Raw genomic sequence first — 24772 nt, forward strand, 5'->3', positions numbered from 1 at the left:
AGTGGAAGTCTATTAATTACTCTTTAAAATATTTAAATACAAAAACATTTTTAAATATTCAATAAATATTTTACAAATACTTTAATTTAATAATTCATATATGCATTTACTCATTGATTTCATTATCAGTTAAAACTTAGCTTAGACATTTATTTTAAATACATTAATCCTTTATGGCATCCTCTTAAACGCCGCCACTGTCCCTCACTTGAGTTCTATATGTTGCTTGCTACATTGGCCACCATTACAAATTCTACCACTTTCGGGTCTGTCGCTTCTGCCACCACCGCTGCAATGCAACACGCACACACACACACACACACATACACGCAGTCCGCAGTTGCAAAGTCAGGACAGAGCAGAGCTGCCCACAAGTTTGGTAACACGCGCTCGCGGCATTTATCGCGCCTGGCAATCAACCAGGACGCCGTCCCTGTCTGGCCCTGGAACTGTAGTTGGACCTGCAACGCGGAGTTGCCACATACAAAAACTCGTTTCGTGTGCTTCGTCCCGTTGCGTGTGCGGGACGATATTGTGGTCCCCATTTTTGAGGTGGAGTCATGCAACGCGACGCGTTCATTGGCCAAACCAACGTGGCCAAGAGCAAGTAACCATGTATGTGTGTTTGTTTGTATGGGTATCAAATGTTGCTGTCCGTCTGCGTTTCATTAAAGTTTCGCATAAATTTTGTTGCATGCTTGCGGCGTTTTATGGTCAACCGCGTATCGCACACGCATTTCGAGTCCATTTCATTTGGAACTTGTTAGCTCTTCCTATATATAGTTTTCCCATAAAAATTATATATGTATACAAATATGTATGTACATTCTGGAGTGCCTACAACCGATCGGACTTGCTTCTCAAACAGGTAGTCCTTTTTTGGGGTGTCGTGTGGCGTTTGTCTTTTTTATGAAGCAGTTTTATATTTATTATTTTTATTTCTGTTTTCTATTAACTATATTTTGCGTTGCTTTTAGTCGTGTCTCGCATTTGCCTGCGACTATAAATAATTGTGTTTTATCGCCATTTGGTCTGTTTGCATTTAATAAATTGAATTTGTGGTAGTTGAACCTCTTGTAGACACTGTTGTCAACTGTGGCCAGTCATTTTTTATTGCTACGCAGCGCATTTATTAATCTGTCACTCATGAAATTCTCCATTTAATTGCACATTTTTCAAAGCGCATACGCGAATTAATAAACCAGATAAATTTTAATTATTTAATTAAAAATCTCTAAGTACGTCTGATCAACAAGATTAGTATGTCTTACACTAATTAAAAGAATTATTTTGGGTCCGACTTGGGTCCTTTTAAAGTAAAGCATGAAATAAATTGCAAAAATTATACAATGGATAAGACTTTTATAGATATCTTAAAAAATAATATACAAATAAGTTAAAACAATGATATTAAGAAAATTAAAGATATCGGAAATTTGTGAAGCTCGCCTTGAAAAGTAGACACTAAAAAAACTAACTTTTTATTTCAAAAATAGTTACAAAAATAGAAGAAAGAAAAGTTAAGAAAAATGGAAGAAAGAAAAATTTATTAAAATTGCAGAATATATCGGCTGTTAGATAAGAATAAATTTAAATTCTAATTCAATATTTTAATATTATAAAAGTTAGACCGTTAATCAAAGAGACGACAACCACTAATTCATATTGGCACAGATTCATATTCATAATTCGTATTTTCAATGTCTTTGATAAAAATCATTAAAGTAAGATAAAATATCGAAATTGCGACAAGCTATTCAAATTACAAGTGGTTCTAGCTCGAATTAGTTATACTTAAGTTTAATTAATGACAGCAGCTGAAGCTTATAGCGAAATTGCTTATCTTTCTAATTGGAATTGCATCAAATCATATTTATGTAAAAAAAGGTGTGAAAGACATTAATTATACGAAAAAAATAAGTGTGTTTTTAACAATCTGTATTACTTGGCAATTAAATAATGCGATAAATGGCAATTGGTGGTTGAGTAAATGTAATGCCAATTAAAGTGCACATAAAATACGAACACATTTGCCTTTTTATATGCAAGCATTATGCTTAATTCACAGATTGTTTATTATATGATTAATGATTGTGTGCGTTGGCCGATAAATGAATATTATTATAGCGAGGGCCAATAATTCAAAACATTGCGCATACGCCACGAGAGCCAACGCACGAAAGTGGGCCGTCCCAAGAGCGCAATACAAGCACACACACACACACAGTCGTAAACACGCACACACATACACACTCACAAATATCTAAACAGCAAATCAAGCAAACTTTAATATGGCTACAATTTGATAATGAGCTCCAACGAGTGCGAACGAGGGAGCGAGCGCAAGAGATTGAGAGAGTGCTATAAAGAGCGACAGAGAGAGAGCGAGAGAAAGAGAACGATCGAATGAACGCTACAAAGGCAACACCCACTTCCACAGCGCGATAGCATATGCATGTCTGTGTGTGCCTCTCTGTGTCCGTGTGAATGTGAGTCTGAGTGTGTGTGTGTGATAGGGACTGGAAACTCGTTTGTTTGCCCATTACGCCAGCCACTGGCTGCCTCAAGTCTCTCGGCAGTCTCGCTCCTAGCGTACGTCCAACCGGAAGCTCAACACAAAAAGCCGCAGTCGTTCGTTTTTTCGTTCGCTCGCTCGCTAACTCGCTCTATCTTGTTGTTGGCCGTCAGCTTCCCCATTCCAATCAGAAAATCCAACAACAACAACAACAACATCAATTAGAAGAGCGCAGCAGTGCCAAAAGTTTGGCGTCCTGCGTCGAGTATTCAGTTGACTTTTGTCCGTTTCTACGCGAAATTGCAGACACGTTGCGTGCGGTGTACAACGGTGAAAATGCTGAAAAGCCGTCGTCAAATGTGAATTGTAACAAATGTAAATAAATTGATGGTAATTCCCATATAAATAAACATACATATGATTGCAAGCGACAGCAGACAAATAAAATTTCTTGTCATTGAATTTGTTGTCCTTCTTTCAGCAGTGGCAGTTTGACGACTTTTAATATAAATCGGTATTGGATTATTCGTGCCGCTTTATCGGTGTTTCTATTGTTAATTATGTGTTTAATGCTGTTCGTGTGTGTATTATGCTAATTTTGTTTCGTCTATTTTCGCCAACATTATGCAAATAGTTATATCTATAAGCTGTGCCGCATATCACTCTCTAAATATTTGTACGCGTATTTTCATATCTCTTCATCTGTGTAGATATGTAAGTGTCGTGTCATTTATGGCATAGTGCAAACAGCAACAACTAATTAAATTTATGTGCACTCGAATTTCACATTCATTTGAATCGGTTCGAATATCTAAGCAAACGTACAAAACGGTTTGCTGTCAAACAATAAATACGCTTTAAAAGCTATTAAAATTCATAAAACCACAAAAAAGGCTATTAGGTATAATAATTCCCGCTTCATTTGCATACAACATCATCACAACAAAGCAACAACCATCAATTGGAACATCGATATAAAGCAAAGTAAGTGGTCTATTTATTTATAGAACCGGTATTGCAATCATATTATTAATGTAGCATGAGATGTTCACGTTGCGGTTTGACCTAAACTTTTTATTAGTTGCTAATTACAAATAAAAAATAGTTAATCCTATTGATAATATTAGAATATGCCCAAAATATCTAAATATTATCAACCGACTTAAATTTAATCTCTGTTTCGAAGCTTAAAAGGGTATATGGTTGTATAGATATGATAGAGCTACCTAATGAAGCATAAAACTGAAAATAACACACAAATTGTCATCTAAAAAATATACTCATAAACTTGGCTCAAAGTCAATCATGAAAGTAATACTTTCAAAGTATGTATAATATGTATCATTGAAAAAATTCTCGTAATTGGTTTTGATTTAGGAATGTATACAGCGTTTAATGTGAAATCAATAAGCTACTTTAATTACTTAAAACACTTTGCAAATAAATATGATGTTAAATCTATTATATTAAATTAAATAATATATTAAAACCAGTCTAAGTTATTATTGGTACTGCTTTAAAGTACTTCTAAATTCCACACTTATTATATTCTATTATATTAAATCAAGACTGGCAAAATATTAAATGTAATGGAAGTTATTATTGGTACTGTTTTAAAGTATTTCGAACACTTCTTAATTTAGAATTAATAATCTATTTTTATTGCTTGACCCAGTTTACAAATAAATAAATATTGTTTAGTCAATTAACTAAAGTGAGCATATAATAATATTTAATTTTATCATGTTTTAAAGTTCTTTGGAATGACACAGAGATTTTAAAGATCATAAATGATATACAAGTGATCTTAATAATAATTTAATGCATTACTTATTACTAACTTGGATAGTAATAAGGAGCTAAAGCTATTTATATGGCAATGTTGCCACTAGTTCAAAGATAATAGATTAAGAATTCCCGATATAGCTGCTACTAAGTAATACTTAGTTCATAAGATATCCGATGATACACGTTAAGTGGCTACAATTAAGAAGACATTTATTAATTATTAATGGGCAACATTTGAAACAAGATCAATTTCAAATAGCGCATAAATTCGATGCTTTATGATTAGCTCGATTAGTGAGAAACAGTTTCTGAAACTTAATAAGGCCTTGCAACATAGTTTGTGTCCAATGAATCGCGATTTGCCGACCGTTTTGTAAACAGTTTAAAAACTTGCTTAAGCGGTTGAGATAATGAATTCAAAATGAATCGAATAAGCATAGGTACGATATAAGTACTCATATTTTCCATTTTGAACGCGATTGCAATGCTTATTAGGTGAAAATTAAGCTATCTCATTTCGAATTTAAGCAGTTGCGAAAGTTGTTTCAATTGAGGCGATATAAGCCATAAATGAGACCATTTGCATTAAGTTCAATACCACATAAATTTAATATGTGTATAGTTCTACTCAATTGGAGTTAAGCAGCATCTGACACCGAATACTGTCATTTAGTTTGACTCTAATGAAATGCGAATCGTTTTGTAAACAATTTACGAAATTGGCAAAGCGCAATTCGTAATGGACTTCAGATCAGCCATCATCATTCAGAAGCTGAACAAAACAAGAATAGATATTACAACAAAACAAATAAAGCAACGCCATTTTATATAACAATAAGAGACAAATAAAACCATGTCATAAATCAGCTGAGACAAAGCAACAAAACCTTTGTAGCTAAATCAAATTTAATTATGACTTTTGCTGTCAATCGTACAACAAATTAATTTCGCTTTTAATATAAATATATATTTTTATTGAATCGTAAATTTATGCAGCTGCCATTGTGATTGCCATTGTATATTTGTTTAAAGTATGCATTAAACAATGCATAAATTCCCATTTCAATATTGTAAGCAATTCCATAAATTTGTCAGCTTTGTTTTCTGAATACCAGAAAAATGCGGGCATCGATATGGTGAGTAGAAATGCAGGGCCCATTGCCTGATTCACTTGTGCTCTGCTCCAAAGATAATAAAATTATCCCCTTCAGAATAAAGTCAGCAGCAAACCGGAATACTTGTATTACTATTTTCCAGCACGTTGCACACAGTAGTAGAGTATTAATATACATATGTATTTATTCGCACAATTTCATAATGAGAGATAAGTCTTTCAGTCAGCCAGACCAAAAGAAAACAAAAGACTTAGGCAGCAAACTTGCACTGCAGAAATAAGTGAAAAGCATAAAAAAGGCGACAACACCATGACTATTCATTAAGTGTTCCTGAACAGAAACACATTCATTTGAATGCACATAAATTAAAACAATGTGTAAGTCGTTGATAAGCCAGACTTATGCTTAGAACTGCCTCATAAATATTTAAGCAATTGTTAAGGTTAATTAGCCTCAAGAAGTAACAATTGAATGTTAGCTAGAAACGAATTAGATTCAAATCTTAGTTATGTTGGTTTCCTTTTTAGAAGAATAACCTTCAACTTGGCTAAAACGTAACTCAATTACACGCCTTCTCTTAACCCCTTGCTACACTTTCACTCAGCGTTTGCTCGACAAGTGCCATTTCATAAGGCAATTAACTCCTGGCGCCACCAAACACAGCAACAGACAAGAGTCAACAATGATCCAGACACAGAGAACATTGCGATGGCAACAATGACACAACATGACAGCAGTTTCCACTTCAAGTGCATTGCAAAAAGGCCAATAAAGTCATTAGCTGGAAATATTCAAGTGTGTTGACCATAAAAACGGGCCAAAAGGTAAACTGAAAACTGTGCCAGTCGAGGCCGAAAGTCAGCTAACGCTGCGTGTGACCAGTGGCACAGGTTACATGATGTATCCATATCCATATCGATATCCGCGTGTGTGTGTATGAGTGTGTGTCCCTCTATGTGTGCGTTGTTAAGCGCCTTTTAATTTATGACACTTTTATGAGACCAAAAGGCAATAAAACTAAAATCGGTTTTCGACAAAAAGGCAAAACAAACTTAACAACCGGGCCAATGGTTGCCTTTTTGGGCAATTGCATCATAAATCTTGACCAAAATCGTTTAACAAGGTAACTGGAAAGGTCATTGGGTTGTGGCCAGGGTTGTCAAAGCTCTGAAACACAAGCAGAGTTGTCAATTTGAAGTTGATACATATGGTAAACGGTTTCTGCAAACAATATAAATATAAATATTTAAGAATATTGTCCCTTAATGGTAGCAGAAAACGTTTGAATGCAAGCTGGCAACCCTGGCTGCTCAACCCTCGGCTAAATGCAACAAACGTAATTATGCAACTTTTAACACTCGCTAGAAACTGCTGCAAAGCCTACACACAACACACAACAAATGCAGGTAGCAAAATATGAAACACGCAATACGAAAATGTCGAAAAGTATAAATAACAAGCAGAACGAAACGGCAATGTGTGTGTGTGTATATATGAGTGTGTAAATTGCACACTAAACAGGTCAACGGGGCAAGAATAATGCAACCCAATAGGCAGCCCAACCAAATGGAACCAGTGACCAACGAGGCAAAGACCCATTGACCCGATAAAGGTACAGGGATAGAGCTAGGGGCAGGAGCAGGACCAGGAGCAGGGACTGTACAGAAGTCATGTCGTGCGTTACGTCGCGTTGTTTAATTGCACGAGAGGCTCGGAGTTGACAGACAGGAACTCGACCTCGACACGGACTTTAACTGGTCGAGCTAATCGAAATACTTGGCGTCATACGTCTGTGTTGCTTGCTGTGTTCCAGATTTTAGAAAGATTTTCCAAGAAAACCATTACATAATATTTATATACCACATTATACAGTAATCACTCAAATTGCAAAAAATGCAATTTAAATTATTTACCTATTTATTTAATCAAAAGTAGTCTAAAAAAAAAAAACAATTCAATTAAAGTATTTTTGTTTTACTAAATAATCTTTTTAAACATACTACAACATTATAATTATAATAGGAAAAAAAAATTAAAATAAAAATACATTTTCTAAGCCCACATACATTTGAAATCTTTATCGTATAATCCTAAATTATTACGAACTATTATTTATTTAGGTTGCATTCCTTTGGTTTCTCCCTTATATACATAATTGCATATTGCCAGTTATCGCACTCGCTGCTAGTGTATAAAGCTTTAACCGATAAGCAAGCGTTATTCATGGCGATTTCATAAAATTATTTATCGCGCAAACCATTCCAAGAAAATTGAAATCAGAGCATTTATCGAACAGAGGAAGCTGCTGGACTATAAGTTGGATGATAATAATGTTTCGTAACGCTCTGATAAGTTAAGCTTAGCACAGAACGCCTTTCATTTGTTGTAAGTATTTTATTGTTACTTATCGCAGTATTTCCCAGCCCATAATCTGAAGTACTGGCGCCAAGGTCTAATTGTAATAAAATTTAACAGTTATAGGCAGATGGTAGCGACAACTTTCAAAAGATTTCTACACCTTTTATGTTAGAATATTACGCGCTGTAATTAATTAAGTAAAGACAAGGGAAAAATTAGGCGACATCTTTTTACAGTCAAAAAAACGAATCTCGAATTTTCCAAAGCTATTAATTGTCTCTGCGTCTGGCAAATGCTCTCACAAATGTAAATGTCAACAGAGACGAAGAGGGAGACGGAGAGAGAGAGAGAGATGGAATTGGAGACGGGAACGGGAGCGGGAACGGGAACGGAGACTGTGGTAGATGGAGAGACGACATAAGCCGCGTCGACGCCAAGACACTTAAAAGCTTTGGGCATGGACCAACAGACAGACAATAACACAGAGAGACTGATGGACGGAGAGACAGACAGTGTCCACATTCAAATTCCTGGGCAGCCGGGGACTTTGGTATTGGAATTTGTCTGCCCGCGTGCCGAAAACTTGTCACGGCTGCCAGTGTGGTCGAGCGCAGAAAGAGATGCCAACAGACTAGGGGTGAAAGAGCGTGTGAGATAGATAGACCAAGATCAATCGGATTGCCGACAAAGATCAAGCGGACACGCTGCTTAATATAGACGCCAGCAAAAGGGCCAAAGTCCGGTTTCTAACCAAAATCTTATAGGTCCAACCGAAGGGCTTATGGTAAGAAGGACTTTTGCCGTTGAGCAAACAAGTTCGTCGCTTAAGTCTTTCGTTTTGCACTGGGTTTCACACACTGTGTGCTGTCTACCAGCATAAAAATAGGCATTGTTGGAGACCCTGTAATTAATTGCTTAACAAAATGCATACAGATATCAACATTATCAGCAATTCCAATTCGAAATTAAAACACACACACACAACAACAATAACGCACCATTTCCGCCATCATTTCAGCAATTGATAAGCTGGGCACTCAAATGAATACGAATACTCATGTTTGGGTACTTGTCGTGGCATTTGTTGTGCACTGACACTGTACTTCTCACAAAATCACCGATTGGAACAATCAGTTAAATGCTCAAGCATGCTTATATCGTTCGTTAGATGTTGTTGTTTTTGAGGGGAAGCTCTCTTTCCCCTCACCATCTCTTTTCGCTCTGTCTGCTTATCACTTGAAATAACATATTCAAATTGAGTTGCGTTGAATGTGTAAGTAGCCGCATTTCAATTGCGTTTTAGTTGTTGTCAAGTACTTTGGGAAGCCTGTATATGTACGTGTAAGTGTGCGTATGTGTGTGCGACAGTTTCGAGGCAGTCAAGTGTCACAGCGATGAGTAATTGCTTCAGCTGCAACAAAAGCAAAAGTCCTAATTTCAATGCGATAAGACATGTCGATATTCTCGTAAGTTGTAGCACTTACTTTTGGCCGAAGTCTCATGGAAAGTTTTCCTCTTATCTGAATTTCCACTTTTAACAAGAGAATCTTTTGTGTTATTTTCGTTTTTTTCGTTGAATAAATTAAATTATTTTAAATTGTAATTTTTAAAATTTAAGCGTTACCATTTTTTTAAATAATAAGGATTAAATCAAATTTGTTGTATTTAGTCCATTTTAATTATTTTCGAAATGAATATGGGCTAGCTGTAAATTTAAAAAACCAAGATAAATGCATATTCTATCATTTTCGACGTATCGTTCCTATGGCAGCTATATGATATAGTGGTCCGATCCAAAAATAAAAACAAACTTGATCTGCTTATGGTATCCAGGTACCTACATACCAAGTTTGAAGTGTCTAGCTCCTATGGTTTCTAAAATCGACGCGTTCAAACAGACGGACATAAGGACAGATGGACAGACAGACGGACATGGCTCAATCGACTCGGCTGATCAAGAATATATATACTTTGGCGGGTCTGCCGCGCCTCCTTCTGTTTGTTCCATACATTCTGCCAAACACATGATATGTATATGTATATATATATATATATTTATATTTATTTTCAATAAGTTTAGGGTATAAAAGCTGTATACTCAATCGTAGGAAAACCATTCTTCAGCTATAACATTTAAATAAGTGAAAAATTCTTTAAATAATATTGAATTATACACTGTAATAATATTGGTACAAGTAGTTTATTTGTTTGACTAAGTAATCTTCTTTGATTGTCTATAGAACTGCAGTAACAGATGAAGTAAGCCTTTTAGTTTCCCCCAGTTTAACACTTCATTCATCTACGTAACTCTCAATATGCAAATAAACTCGATATAAAACTGACAAACCGCTTGATATAGTCCGAATTGGAATTGAAACTCTCGACGAATGCATTTGGTACATAAAAACGCCATAATTACAAGCTGGAACTGCCTAAAACACTCAACGAGAGCTACGTCTGCATCCAGTGGGGAGATTCTCATAATTACACATAAGAAGAAATAAACATACAAATTTGAATAAAAACGATATAACCACTGAAATGGGTCTGAGGGACGTCTCTTCAAGTGGTGCTGAAGGTGAAAGAGAGCTGCGACTGCGACTGCGACTGTGGCTGGCGTACTTTGCCATTAAGAATCGAACCACAAATCCACTTAAAATCACTACAAAAACCAATAAAGATTTCTTTCATCTTTGCCGAAGGAGCGCGCGAGACGGCAAGAGAGAGAGAGCGAGAACGATTGATCGAAGACAATGAGTACAAGACAATCATGAGGCGATCAATAGACAATGTAATCATATGCAATGCTTAGGAGTGGCTTAGGTTAGGCTTAAAGAAAGTCTTGAGATTGGGATTGGGATTGGTATTGGGATCAGGCATATGGCGGTACTTGGCGGTGACGCCACTTTGAAATCTTTGGTGACATTTGCTTTAATTTTGGGCTGGTTTTGGTTGCTCAAAATAAAAAGGGTTTACAGGATTAGTGGAGCCAAGGCAATTATCATTTGTCTGGCTTTTTATCAATAGCTCAAGGAAATATGTACGAGTCTACAATAATATACACTTTCATTCACATTTCGCTGGATTCATTTCTATTCTCATTCCCATTGGAATTTCCAGGAAAGCGCGTGCCAGTCTTTAGGCTCAAATCAGAGGTCTTTCTTTCAGCATTTGCTCACGATAAACGTCATAAAAGTTAATCACCATCACCATCACCAACTTCGTGCATCAGCATCAGCATCAGTTTCAGTTCCAGCCTCAATCTCGCGTCGTCAGTTTCAGCGTCAACAAGAGATCGTGTGGATGATCACATTAACGGTCCGGCGCATGATATATAAAGCTGTTCACAAATTAAGGTCCATTAGCGCAGCAGGATGTGTCAGCGCCGATTGAAATATGCGCTTGTCCGCCTTGCGGTTCTTGTTTTGACATCTTTCCGTACCTTTTGCTTCAGATTCAACTTCAGCACGGCCATCGTCTGTTTCCGAGCTGACTGACTTTGCCTCACTTTTCACTCGCTCGCTTTTTGCATTTTAATGGAAAGAATTTGTTCACCGTCAGCCAAAAGAGAGAAACCTTTTTTGATGGGTGAATTATGTGTTTTTCGATTGCCAGAAACTAAGGCAAATTGTTTGATTAATGATCGAACCACACAACGGGTATAGACACTGATGAAAGTGTGGTTTCTTTGGTCTACTTGTGATTATCTATGGTACAATATAAGATAAATTTTGCAGTCTCCATGCAACAACATTTGACAAAAAACTAAATAATACCAATAACCAACATCACTTTAAGAATTTTTCATATTTAGAGTGTTCTTTTTTAGATCTGCGTCTCTTATATCAAAGGTCTTATTTCTTAGCTCTATATAGCTAAAAACTTATATGTTCTTGATTAGGCAATTATTATATGTTGTTTCTACTTTAGCTAGTTCAAGTTTTAAAACTTTTTTTGAATGCCTAAACTATAAAGTGACTTTAAGTAAATGTTTCAAAAAAAGAATTCAATGTTCGACCGATAAATTAATTATAACCAGAATTGATTAAAGGTTATTGAAACCAATGTTTTGATTGGATATCAACGGGATAATTTTATGAAATTTATAGCCGTAAAACGAAGTATTTTTTTTTTATTTACCTTTGCCACTGGCTAAAATTAATAGACCCTCATTAGGCACCACATAAACACGCAGGCAGCAATTAATTAAACCTGCGATCCCAGGCGATCCTATGCGATCCTTCGTTACTTTCGTATGAAGCCAAGAGTATTTAGACACACACCTACACACCCATACATTCATACACACACACACAGACAGACAGACAGAGTGTGTGTGGAGTGGTGACACAATGGGCAGTGCCCGTGAGTGCCCACAGTGTCAACGCGAGAAGTTAATCCCGGGTCTGGGATCGATCTCTTGGTCGAGGGGATTACTTTCACGCAGCAGCAACCCAAGGGCCTACCGTTCTAGGAGCAAGTAGCTCAGCTCAAATAATGTCGAACCTGTTTCAATTTCGCTTCTCAGTTTCAAGTGCGACGAATAATTTTTCAAGTCTTACATGAAATTGACTAATTTTGTGTGTCTTTCGGCCGACAATGTGAGGTTTAAGCGCCGCCGCCGGCGCAGCAGCGCAGTCAGCGTCTGCGTCGTCGTCGTCGTCGTCGGCTGTATGTGAAATGCACCTACAAATTTTTACCTGTCAGTACGTCATGTGTAGCTCCATCTCCCTCTAGCTGCATTCATCCTGCTTGCACGCGGAGTTTGTGTGAAGGCGACGCCTGCAAGTGACACTCAGAGGGAACGGTCGGTGAAACGGACGGAGGGACGGACTGCGTTGCCTGCCCATTGATGAAATTGACTTTTTATGTTGTTGCCGTTGACTTCTTTTCGATTTTGCGTGGTGCTGTCGCTGCCGCGGTCGCCGTCGACGTTGACTTCAGCGTCGTCTTTGGACTGAACTGGAACTGGATTTTTGGGATTAAGTTTTTGTTTACTTTGAGGCGTTTCTTAGTTTGTTTGTACGCCTCAAGGAAGTCGGTTCGTTGTGCTCGCGATCTGCAACAATAACAACAAAAGCAAACTGCAACAATAACAATAACTCAAATCTGTTAAGTGCTCGTAAATGGATTAATACGATAATTTATTGCTTCATTATAAGCATTAATCAAAAGGTTTACAACAAAGTCAATGAAACGCTCAACCCAATTGACCATGTAAATAATAATAATCAATGTTATCAAATCAAACAATTTCAATATAAATTCGCATACATTCCCGTGATATATTTTCGGTGCTGGTGAATTTTGAACTTGAAGTCCGCGTGACCATAAATCAATCCCAAGTCGGGCTGCTAAACCAAAAACACTCTCAATCTCAATAAATTATGGGCATTTTGCTAAGTGATGGCGATGTAAGTTTGATTCATTTATAAGTATATTTATTATATATGTTTATGGCTTGAAAAATCGGAAACACATTTTATACAACTGTAATAGATTATACTTCGGCAAAGTTAAACTATTTTCTGGGTAATATGGGTGTATTTTAAATTAGGCATTCAAATTTGTCTAGAAATAATAAGCAGCAAAATTGACCTGTATTTTGGTAGAAACAAACTCTTATTAATTAAAAACAGAATTATATATTATGGACAATATAATATGGGTTAGTTTTAAAACTTGTGGAACCATATAAAGACTTGATAAAATATTTTTTTGGGAATGAAAACTGAATGAGAGCTTATGTACTTAGGAACAAACTTATTTTGAGCGAACCTACTAACTAAAGATTTGAAGGAGGACAGAAAAAAGCTACTATTCCAAGCATGTTTTCCACTTCTATGTTTAACTACTTAATCAGCCTAAGAATAAAGATTTTTTACTTTAATTATCTGTTCATTTTGAATTGATTGGTTTTCATCAACATACAGACAAAGTATCATCAATTAATATTTTAGATATCCTAATCCGACCTGCACTGCAGTTGGCAAATACTGGTTTTATTAATTGCACACGAAAACACACTTTTATGAGAAGAAACTAAACTCTCCAGTCATCGAATGACATCCGCTAGAGCAATAAAGAGAAGTGGAATTCCCGCCGCAATGTGAATCCATGAATGAGTCAAGTGTGAGTGCAGCTCGAGTGAATGCCTAAAACAGGATCCTGATGGCATAGACCTGGCGCTGAACACCCGGTTTCTCGATCGCAAAAGAAAGAGAGAGAGAAAAAAAACACTTAAAGCGCCGCTTTAATCCTAAGTGTTCACCATGCCCTCCTCATTTGACTGTGGCTTGTTTGTTTTTTTTTTTTGTTCTTGCTTTCTGCCTTCACTTGGCCCGGCACTCAAGTGGTTTTCTCTGTTTGTTTTTATTCCTTCATTTGCAGTGACAAATTATTAACGTTCTACTCATCAGCATCAGCAACAACAACAGTCTCAGCTCGACCTGCTGATCGCTAGTCTGTGGCTCATTTTTATTAAATTGATTTTTTATTGCTGTTTGTTTTAATTCTTCGCCTTCGTCCAAATCGTTGTCCCTTGATTTTGGGCTCGCATTTTAATAAGCGCCAAAGCGCCTCTGCAGTCACCTCGATTCCCGAGCTGATCTTCTTCGGCTCTCGATCCTTACTCTTGCATCAACCAACCCCCGTTTCCCAATCTTGAGGCTGCAACATGTTGACAATTTTTCGTGTGGTCGCCGCTTCTTTGATCCGGCACCGCTCCGTACTCCATGATCTTCTGCCAATGGCCGGCGCTCTCTTTGATCGACTGATCTTCTAAAGGGAGCGACGTCATTATGCACGCGTGGTCAACTCTTTGATGGCATCAGTCTTCTTCTCCTTGTTGCTGTAGTTGTTGCTTATTCCAGCTTTCAATCTTTGGGAACGCTGTACATTGCGTAGATATTGCCAAGTCCAAATCAACGGGAATTGATATAGTATTTCAAACGGGTTTCTTTAATTCAATTGTAATCATTCTAACACAACTGTTTTTTGATATACTAATTACTCATACGTCCTGCTGAACATGAACTCATAATTCACTTTGAATTAGATTGCCTTTTAAAGTATTAATGTAATTTTTTATGACAATTTGCATGCAACAAATACTATTTACTTAGCGGTCTCTCTTTTCTCTCTTGCTCTAAGTTAAAAAACAGATATGATCCGTCGGCTGACGTCAAGCTTTTAATACAAATTTGCCGTCGGCTTGAAACTACATTCTCCAATTTGCCCAAAATATATTTCGCTTACGTATAAATTTAACTGAATATTTTTGAAGTTTTTAAACATACAATCAATATTAAAATTCTTAATTTCTCACATCCAATTCGCGGCATCTGGTCTTTTTGTATATGTGAGTTATTTTTAAATTGGGGAATATTTACTAATGCGAGAGAAATCATCAGAGATTGAACTGGCCAGCAGAAAATTAAAAAGTTCATACATCATCGCATTCAATTTCTGGGATAAGATAAAGACGTCAAATGTATTTTGTTGCTTTTGTTGTAGACAGAAACTCGGCAAGCTTCACATATTTGAATATTCGAAATAAATACAAATATGCAATTGGCGCCTTAATTGATTTTGATGTGAAACACAGATATTGGTTATTGAACCTTCCATGTAAATATTGAAAGAAAAAAATGAGCAAAGAAACCAGCAATCGAAGTCATAAAAACGTATTAAAAATCAAGCGAACTGCACTTGAAATATTCATGTGGTGCAAAAATGTTGAATGAACAATGAAAATGTGTTTGCGGAAAATGTAAAGAAAAATACTGGGTGTTTATATCTAAGTAAAGGAACACAAGAAAAATAAATCAAGATATTAGAAGCTTGAAAATAAAGAGCAAGTGGGATGTAATAACTAATTTAATTAAACAAAGAAAGAAAACGTAAGGGAAGCTACTGCATGATTACAAATAAGTTTTCTTTGGGTCTAGTTTTGTGTGCTAAACTAGTATTGATCTGAATTCGATTTTAAGACATATTTTAGAATATTTGCTATATTTTATAACCTTTTATTGAATATAGTACTTCATCCCAGCTAGATTTTAAGAGAATAATTCATCCCAGCTACCTTTTAGGAGAATAATAAAAAGTCGCACACTAATAGAATTGGAAAGCAATATATATCCAATATAGTACTTAGAATATGGTCATCTTTATGAGGATAGCCCACGCAATGCATTTCATACACACAATTAAAAAACTGTAAAGAAACTGTGGAGCCTACGCACGCATCCATAAGATACTCGTAATTGAGAGTGCTGAGCAGAGCAGAGATACAGATACAAACGAGTCACAAAAGATGCAGCTCGCCATTCAATTGGGATGACGAAGGGCATGAAAAGGGCGCCGAGTGTGGAAAACGAGTTCTATAAATAAAGAGAGTCGGGTTGCGTGTCGTTTGCTGATGAAGGGGGAGAAGAGAGGAGGAAGGCAGGCAGGCAACAAGGAATTGAAATGAGAAAAAATGGCTGCTCGCAACGGGGTGTCGCCCAATGGTAGAGAAGAGAAACACAAGCAAACAGTGTGGGCGTGGCAATATGAGAGAAATAAAGATAGAGAGAGGGAGAGCGAGAGCGAGAGAGAGAAGGAAAAAAAGAGAAGACACATGAAAATTTGTTATCTAATTTGTAGCTTTCATTTATCAACTCTATTGCAGTCGACATCGGATCAGCAGTCGACCCGTGATTATCCGCAGTTCAGCGGCGACTATCACAACGTCCAGTTGCAGGTGGCCGCCGTCGCTGCCAGCTCCAAGATGTACCACAGCAGCAGCGCCGCGGCAGCCGCCGCATATACGGATCTGGCCGCAGCCGGAGGCGCTGCCAGCGTGTCCGGGTATCATCATCAGCAGGCGGTCAATGCGCCCGTCTATGTGCCCTCCAATCGACAGTACAACCACGTGGCGGCGCATTTCGGCAGTGCGGCTGCACAGAATGCCTGGACAACGGACAGCTTTGGAACGGCCCATGCTCAGCTTCCGGCGCAGTTTTATACCCAGAATGCAGTCATGATGGCGCCTTGGCGCAGTCATTACGATCCCACAGGATTTCAGCGTTCCTCCCCCTACGAGAGCGCCATGGACTTTCAGTTTGGCGAGGGACGCGAGTGCGTCAACTGCGGAGCCATCTCGACGCCACTTTGGAGACGCGACGGTACAGGTCACTATCTGTGCAACGCTTGCGGACTGTATCACAAGATGAACGGCATGAACAGGCCGCTGATCAAGCCCAGCAAGCGACTGGTGAGTGCAGTGAGTAGCCGCATCCCAAAATCTCCAGTCAAACTCCTTGCTAACCATCTCACTCTCTCCACAGACTGCCACTCGCCGTCTGGGACTCTGCTGCACCAACTGTGGCACACGCACCACAACACTCTGGAGGCGCAACAACGATGGAGAACCAGTGTGCAATGCCTGCGGTCTCTACTTCAAACTGCACGGCGTTAATCGACCCTTGGCCATGCGCAAGGATGGCATTCAGACACGCAAACGGAAGCCCAAGAAAACTGGCAGCAGCTCCACAGCGGGATCAGGATCAGGTTCGGGATCCACCACTGAGACCATCAAAGAGTGCAAGGAAGAGCATGGTAAGATACATATAGACATATGTGTAAACAGTTAGATATATTTATAGAAATGTATATCGCGAGGCTTTGCTGTTTTTAAGCGGTACCCAAACAGGTGTTTAAGTATTTTTAATATTCCGGTCACAATCCAGATCTAAGATCTAAGATAATATAGGAGCCAGAGCTACCAAATTTGCTGATCAAGCTGTAAAACTTTTCTACCACTTCTACTCCCTCAATACAACTTATAATATACAGTTTAAAGCTATACAGTCGTGTTCTAAAAAAACACACCTTAAATTGAATTAAAATATCTTTAAATTGCAAAAAAAAATATGTTTGAAAATATTAAATCTCTAACATTTTAGGAACACCAACATTTCGAACGGTTGTTTTCAAAAACAATTCACTTTAAAATCTCTAGAGATTTTTGGAACACACCTGATTGTTTTAAGGTTCTTCGCATATATATGAAATAAATCAAAAACATTCATCTTAAATATTTTGTTTTTAAAATAAGAACATTTTAAGGCCATATTACAAATACTAAGAATTTTAATCTAAAAAATCTAAGTTCTTAATAGAAGAATGAAAATATGTTGGAACATTTTTTTTTATCAGTGTAGGAACAATTAAAATTTTTTTCTTAAGTTATTCCAACATATATTGTATTGTAACATATTTAAAAAAAGCTGTTTATTTTTGAGAATCTATTTTGTTATTCAAGATATTCCAAGTAAATTTAAATAATAAAATAAATTATATAATATGGAATTTTAGTAAAAATATTTTTAGGGCTCACATTGGTCAGAGGATCAAATCTTTTAAGTACCTAGGAAAATTTTATTTTCTTGATCAATTGCAGTTTCTTATTATGTTCTCTTTCTTTTGCTGCAGATCTGAAGCCGTCGCTTAGCCTGGAACGGCACAGCTTGAGCAAGTTGCATACGGATTTGAAGAGCACGCTGGCGAGCAGCGCTGCTAGCAGTTTAATGAGCCAGCATCATGCCCAGCAGCAACAGCAGCAACTGCAACAGCCGCCGACGACGCATCAGCAATGCTTTCCCCTATACGCGCAGCAACAGCAACAGCAGCAACAGCAGCAGCAACAACAGCAACAACAGCAGCAGCAACAGCAGACACAGCATCCTCAGCACAGTCATCAGTCGCAGTCGCAGTTGAGTTCGAGGCAGTTGCATGGCGCTGCAATGCAGCTATACACGCCCAGCAGCAGCTCGGCCGCCTCCGCCTATACGACGCACAGCAGCAATGCCCCGGACACGCCCACACTGAGCAACGGCACGCCCTCACCGCATTACCAACACCATCATCTGCATGCAGCCGCCACAGGCAGCTCCCATGGCCATCATGCAGCTGCGGCTCATCATCATATACATGCCGCTGCCGCAGCTGCTGCTTATGGGGTCAAGACGGAGGCGAGTGCCACCAATTATGACTACGTGAATAACTGTTACTTTGGTGGCTCGTTTGGGGCATTGGGCGGAGCAGCCACATCGGCGATGGCTGGTGGAGCGACCAGCGAATTGGCCGGCTATCATCATCAGCACAATGTCATACAGGCCGCCAAACTGATGGCCACGTCCTGAGCAGCGTCGGGCACTGTGATCTCTTACCCACAACACAAGTACACACACATACACACACCATCGTTGGAGCTTCGTTGGATTGGTATTGAAAAGACTTTTGAATTAGTTTAACATTAGTTGCATAAGTTGCAATTAGTTTTTATGGCCTGTAAATAACTGCGAGATACTTTTAGTTTTGTACAAATATTTGTTTATCGCTTCGTTCTGTTTCTGTTCCATTTAGCTCACGTAAGTCCCTAATTAGTCTAAGCTCTAGACTCTTAACTTTTCATTGTAAAATGTTTTTGCAATTCTCTATTTTGTGAATTAGCATAAATTATCCATACAATATATTTTAAGCGCACTCAATCATAGATCATTTAGCCATATGTCTAGTAGAATATGTTATTCTTAAGTCCAATCATATTACGAACTAAATAAATATTCATTGAAAAGATATACATTAATCGTATGGTTTCAATCGTACTTTGCTTTTATTCATGGTTATTTCAGAAACACCAACGAACCGACCAAAAATGTATGGACTTTAAGTTGATTCGTATTTTTGGTTGGCTTACTGTTGGTTTACATGTTTGGCACACCCCTGGTAACAACAAAAATAAGCCTGAAAGTATGTAGCAATTTAAAAGACAAGTTAGCGGTGCGCACTGAAAAGTATGCTGCACAAATTTTATATTATATATATTCAAAGCATTTTAATCAGGGATGATCAGAAATATGGTCCAATCGAAAACAATCCAAAAACTTTTGTTTTTTGCATTTTTGGAATACCCCTGTATAGCTTTAATTTGACAAAAAAGAAATGAAGTAGCAGAGAAAAGTCCATTTATAAAGTAAGCCAATTCTTTTTTTAACATCGCGAATCTGATTTAACAACTACTTTGTGTTAAGATTTTAATTGAAAATAAAAAAGAAAATAAGAAGTTGTATTTTAGACAGTTATTTTATTAATCAGACTGCTGAAAAATGTGGTTATCAATTATCATTAAAGTAATAGCCCTTTCATAATATTTTTTCGCATTTTATCGGTCAATGCCGTCTGAAAAGACCGACATAAAAATCAGACAATGGTTAGGTACTTTGACGTAAATTTTAGTTACACGATCTGCATATAAATATCAAATTAAATGGGCCCAACTGAAGCTATTGAACCCAAGGGAGACAATCGAGCTTAACATGTGTTTTGGCTAAGTATTTGATGCTGTAGTTGTATTTGGCTTAAATACGTATGACATTGCAAAAGTGCAGGCAGATAGCCTGACAATTGCGTAATTTGCAAACCAAACAATATAAAAAAAACTACTCTATAATTATGACAACAAACAAAAAAATAATTAATAATATATAAAAAAAAACCTTTCAATGAAATTTTTGTGAGAGCAGTTGGCAGTCAAAGTCGCAACAGATGATGGAACGAAGATGTAAAAAAATAGAAATATCAGGGTATAAAAAATAGTTACAACAGTCAGCTAATTTGGACATTTCCGCAAGCGACGAAGAGATGCTGATATAATGGTGAATGTTTAAAAAAAGATTACCGGTCTATTGTCGCAATAGCAACCTTGCCTGGGTCTGGGTTTGGGTCTGGACATGCAACAATGAAACAAGTGGAAAATATTTAGAAAAAAAAGAAGAAAATTATAAATATTACGCATTATGCATATAAATGTTTTTTTAAACGCCATCAATTATCTTCAGCATCGGCAAAGATAAAGCAAAGTGATCAGGCACAAATGAAGTAGTGACTGCATAACAAAAGACTTGCAACCAAAACCAGAGGCAAGCAAAGCGACAGGCAATGAAGCACAAAGCAAAACAACTCAAAGACAAAACCGAATCAAGCCAAAACACAGCAACAGCCATGACAGTGAAGCCCGCAACCACAGACAGACATCGCCCTGCTTTTCCTGCCCCTTCTCTTCGCCGTTGTCTGCGTAATACCAGAAGTAGTCAACAGGTGAACAACTTCAGTGAAGTTGCTGCGAAGACAGCAGGGGGCGTATGACGCGTGTATTTGTGTGTGTGTGTGTTCGTGTGTGTGTATCTGTGTGGCGCAATGGGTACAAAACAAGTTGGTGGCGTATACGCAATGAACGAAAGTATTAGTCAAAACAAAATAAAAATCCAAATATCAAAATAAAACAATAACATACAAGTATGCCTGTTTAAATACTCATGTGATTAAGGCAAAAAACGAGTACGCTGCATGCCAACTTTCTTATCTACATGTTAAGATTTTTTCGGCTTCTTCATGAAACTCGATAGCTAACCGCTGTCAACTTACTTAAATTTAAATGACTCACAAATATAGCTTTAAAAAATCTGAGTTTTCCTGAAATGTAAGAAATTTCACATTTATTGACTGCCACAAATTATTGCACATGTTAACAATAATTATAAATATTTAAAGAAAAGCACACAATAATTTAAAATTCATTTTAGGCCAATTGTAAATATGCCTGATTTACTTTTAAGTTGCAGGTTTGTCTTAAGCGCCCTGTACAAGTGTAGGGTATCGATAATTTCTGCGACATTTTGACCAGTAGACAGTTGGAAAGCTGGCGTAAACGGGTGTGTGTTTGAGTTTGGATTGGGATTTGGGTTTGGACTAGGATTCCAGTTGGGGTTGCAGCAGCAAGTTGCGGAATTTTTGGTACAAGTGCAAATGTAAACAAAAAGTGAACGAAAAGTGGTCCCCGTTGGCCACACAACAGAGCAAACAACACAGACAAGCGACAACCGAATGCCGACTACAGACAACCGACTACCGACAACCGACAAGACACAACAGATACAAAACTAATGTCATGGTTTCGTACAACACTTCAGATGGCTACCACGGCAATTGAGTTTGAAACGTCGTCGTCAACGGACGGTATAAACGGACAAGCTTTTGAAAATTGTGAACATTTTTGAACGGGAATTAAAAGTTATAGGAAACTGTCTTAATAAGGATATTTGTTTGTGACCAAACATGTTTAATACTGCAAACTGGATGTTTCAATACAGCTTTTGTGTTATCAGCTTAATTTATCTTATACCAAATACTGATGCCTATACACGCGAAATTGTGAATGATAAACCACCTCTGCAGGAAAGACGTAAGCTACATGCCGAAATATTTATATAAATATAAGGAATATTAAATAAGTACAATTGCATTAAAAACTTTAAAAAAAATTTACAATATCTGAAAGTACCAATCCTTTCCATCCTTTTCAAAATTTTTTCATTTTTCTTAGGTTTAAATTTCTTTATAAAACATGTTTTCGTTGATCTAACTCAATAACTTGAGTGAGTAGCTATAAAACTTTAGAGCTAATTTTATAAAAATAAGGTTATGAACTTAATTCTGAAATACTTTTCTTTCTCCACAGTTTTTAATTGACTAATATCAAATACTATTGCACAAATATAATAAGTCTTGCTAAGTTATATTATTCATAAAACGTATTTTATTCAAAAATTTATTTAAAATAACTTTAAATAATGTGCATATTATGAAAAATAATTGCTCGTTACTTTGCTCTTTTAAGAACCTTTTAGCCTAGAACCATTATTATTATTATGGTATATGTGAGTTGTAGTTTTGTGTTTTAATTTTATTTTTATTTCTTGTATGTACAAAATAATATAGTCCTCTTACCTATTTAAATATTTATTATTTAATATCCGCTCATAGCACCGTGGCTGCAGACCTGCAAGAGATCCAATCCCAATGAGAATAAATGCTTCCGCCAGCTATTTGAGGGCTGTTTCCCGGCACTGGCCGCCGGCATACCAGAGATTGGCGTAAAGGGCTTTGAGCCCTTGAGCATTGATCAGGTTTCGGTTTCGAAGGGCAGTGGAAATTTAGTGTTGTCTGGCGGCTTTCAGAATCTTGTCATTCGTGGACCCTCGAATGCGACAGTCAGGCGTGCTAAGTAAGTAACTAACTATCATATATTTAGTTAGGATTTAGTAATTGGTTTATCTGGTGATAGCTTGGATCTGTCGCGTCGTCAGCTGAACTTTGAGCTGGAATTGCCACGTCTGCGTATAAGGGCCAAATACAATCTAAAGGGTAATATACTGTTGTTGCCCTTGGTTGGAAGTGGAGATGTAGCCATGGCTTTAAAGAATGTGCACACTGCCGTTTATACAAAGATATCGCTGCACAATGAGACCACAACTGGAGATGAGATAATACACATTGATGAGATGAAAGTTAGCTTTCAGGTGGGTGCAATGCGGATTCATCTGAAGAATTTGTTTAATGGCAACGAGATTTTGGCCGCTTCGATAAACTCATTCTTGAATCAAAACGGTAATGAGGTCATTGCTGAATTACGACCTGATCTGGAGCTGGGACTGGCTGATATATTCCATGGTTTATGGAACAATGTCTTCTCCAAGATGCCTACCAAGCTCTGGCTTGTCTGAATGCTGCTCCTGTGAGAGATTGTATTATATACATTATTTATTTTGAGTTAATTTCAATTATTTTTATTTTATTTTATTTTATTATTTCTATATCTGTATTATAATTGCTTGTGCTAACTATGATTAAATATTTAGTTAATACATTCCTGTAAATGATTAAAGCTTCATTTTGGGTAGCAGTTCATCGTAGCTGAAGGCCTTAAACAATTTGTCAACAGAGGCTCTCATAATATCCTCCAGGACGTTGGTCATTAGCGGACGCACCTCCTCGGCCAAAGATTTCCAGTTCTCGTTGAGGAAATCGTTCATACGCTGACCCAGTGCCTTGTCGCCATTAAAAAGATTATCCAGCTGCATGTGCACAGACTGGAGATCGTATTTGACCTTGATATCTTTGATCTTCAAGAAGATGGCACCATCCTGCGTATACTCTTCGCCAATCATCTCCGTGTGCATTGTGATATTAGCTAATTAAAGAGCAAGCTTAAATATATGAGCAATTCATCACTTTACCTGCCACTTACTCAGATCCACAAAACATTGACCGTCACCCAATAGGGGCATCATCATGATCTTGCCTTTAATGTTGTATTCCGACTCCAAGTGCAGTTTGGGAAACGTCATCGAGACATAAAACTTAAATTGACTTGGATCGATTTTCAGATCGTTCAATGTATGTTTCGACATGCCTGTGATCTTCACATTCTTGTACGTAGAATGCAAAAAGATGGCTCCGGAGTCCTGATCCATTTTAATTTCTGGCACTATTAGCGGCTCCATGGGGGGAATAAAAAGCTCTGGGATTCCATCCATAAGACGAGGCTTCAGCGATTCAAAGGATTCACGGGCACACGAATTCAGGTCGGGAGAATCACGCTGGCAAACCTTAAGAAAAGCGGCTAGAGATGACATGAATCACTACCTGATAAAAACATCAAAATTAAGCTAATACTCACGCAATGGCTTTCCTTTTGGAGCAGACAGCACCTGAGTTGCCTGGAGCACTATCCCAACCAGCAAAGTAGTATATATCAATTTCTGCTCCATTTTGATCTGTTGCTACCGTTTCTCACTGGCTCCAACTGTATTATGTGAGTTCTGATTGCTGTTCCATTGCTTTTATAGCTCAGCGTCGCGAGTGCTTTTGGCCAAAAGCTGACGCATCGAATTCTGCCAGACTTGCAATTTCTCATGACATTGCAGTCCTCAGCAAATTTACAAAGCCGCACCAATACAGATGTTTCACACCCAACTTGGCTACTATATAAAAAACATATATAATATTTCTAGCTTCTAAATAGAAATACATACATTTTGGGAAGACATATTTGTCGATCTAAATCGAAAGAACGGTCTTAAACCGAAAATTTATATATTTACTTTCT

The 24772-nt window shown here is 37.5% G+C and overlaps 3 protein-coding genes across 4 annotated transcripts; 2 read left to right on the top strand and 1 right to left on the bottom strand.

The window, feature by feature from the left end:
• The first annotated feature begins 16476 nt into the window (after positions 1-16476).
• On the top strand, positions 16477-19407 carry LOC117790828 (GATA-binding factor A). 2 transcript variants are annotated; one of them, XM_034630426.1, is made up of 3 exons: positions 16477-17044; positions 17109-17379; positions 18256-19407. In XM_034630426.1, the coding sequence occupies exons 1-3, from the start codon at positions 16550-16552 to the stop codon at positions 18963-18965; spliced, it is 1476 nt and encodes a 491-aa protein (XP_034486317.1). In that variant the 5' UTR covers positions 16477-16549; the 3' UTR covers positions 18966-19407. The 2 variants fall into 2 exon arrangements, with proteins under 2 accessions (XP_034486317.1, XP_034486319.1); XM_034630428.1 differs by having other exon boundaries at positions 16477-17035.
• Positions 19408-21939: 2532 nt separating this feature from the next.
• On the top strand, positions 21940-23477 carry LOC117792734 (circadian clock-controlled protein). The gene is made up of 3 exons (XM_034632983.1): positions 21940-22066; positions 22648-22888; positions 22949-23477. Exons 1-3 carry the CDS (start codon positions 21940-21942, stop codon positions 23385-23387), a joined length of 807 nt encoding a protein of 268 aa, XP_034488874.1. The 3' UTR covers positions 23388-23477.
• Positions 23478-23513: 36 nt separating this feature from the next.
• LOC117790842 (protein takeout) lies at positions 23514-24489 on the bottom strand. The gene is made up of 3 exons (XM_034630450.1): positions 24344-24489; positions 23912-24286; positions 23514-23854 (listed from the first exon to the last, which is right to left on the bottom strand). The coding sequence occupies exons 1-3, from the start codon at positions 24432-24434 to the stop codon at positions 23544-23546; spliced, it is 777 nt and encodes a 258-aa protein (XP_034486341.1). The 5' UTR covers positions 24435-24489; the 3' UTR covers positions 23514-23543.
• Positions 24490-24772: the final 283 nt, after the last annotated feature.

This window comes from Drosophila innubila (assembly GCF_004354385.1).
Source record: "Drosophila innubila isolate TH190305 chromosome 3R unlocalized genomic scaffold, UK_Dinn_1.0 2_E_3R, whole genome shotgun sequence".
Taxonomy (NCBI): Eukaryota; Metazoa; Arthropoda; class Insecta; order Diptera; family Drosophilidae; genus Drosophila; species Drosophila innubila.

What these genes read in the sequence shown, in the direction of transcription:
- LOC117790828 (XM_034630426.1), top strand. Translation starts at nt 16,550, where the DNA reads ATGTACCACAGCAGCAGCGCCGCGGCAGCCGCCGCATATACGGATCTG. An exon ending in GCAAGCGACTGGTGAGTGCA is followed by an intron (nt 17,045 to 17,108) that starts GTGAGTAGCCGC and finishes CTCTCTCCACAG; the next exon opens with ACTGCCACTCGCCGTCTGGG. An exon ending in AGAGTGCAAGGAAGAGCATG is followed by an intron (nt 17,380 to 18,255) that starts GTAAGATACATA and finishes CTTTTGCTGCAG; the next exon opens with ATCTGAAGCCGTCGCTTAGC.
- LOC117792734 (XM_034632983.1), top strand. Translation starts at nt 21,940, where the DNA reads ATGTTTAATACTGCAAACTGGATGTTTCAATACAGCTTTTGTGTTATC. An exon ending in ACCACCTCTGCAGGAAAGAC is followed by an intron (nt 22,067 to 22,647) that starts GTAAGCTACATG and finishes ATCCGCTCATAG; the next exon opens with CACCGTGGCTGCAGACCTGC. An exon ending in GCGACAGTCAGGCGTGCTAA is followed by an intron (nt 22,889 to 22,948) that starts GTAAGTAACTAA and finishes ATCTGGTGATAG; the next exon opens with CTTGGATCTGTCGCGTCGTC.
- LOC117790842 (XM_034630450.1), bottom strand. Translation starts at nt 24,434, where the DNA reads ATGGAGCAGAAATTGATATATACTACTTTGCTGGTTGGGATAGTGCTC. An exon ending in TCCAAAAGGAAAGCCATTGC is followed by an intron (nt 24,287 to 24,343) that starts GTGAGTATTAGC and finishes TGTCATCTCTAG; the next exon opens with CCGCTTTTCTTAAGGTTTGC. An exon ending in TCAATGTTTTGTGGATCTGA is followed by an intron (nt 23,855 to 23,911) that starts GTAAGTGGCAGG and finishes CTCTTTAATTAG; the next exon opens with CTAATATCACAATGCACACG.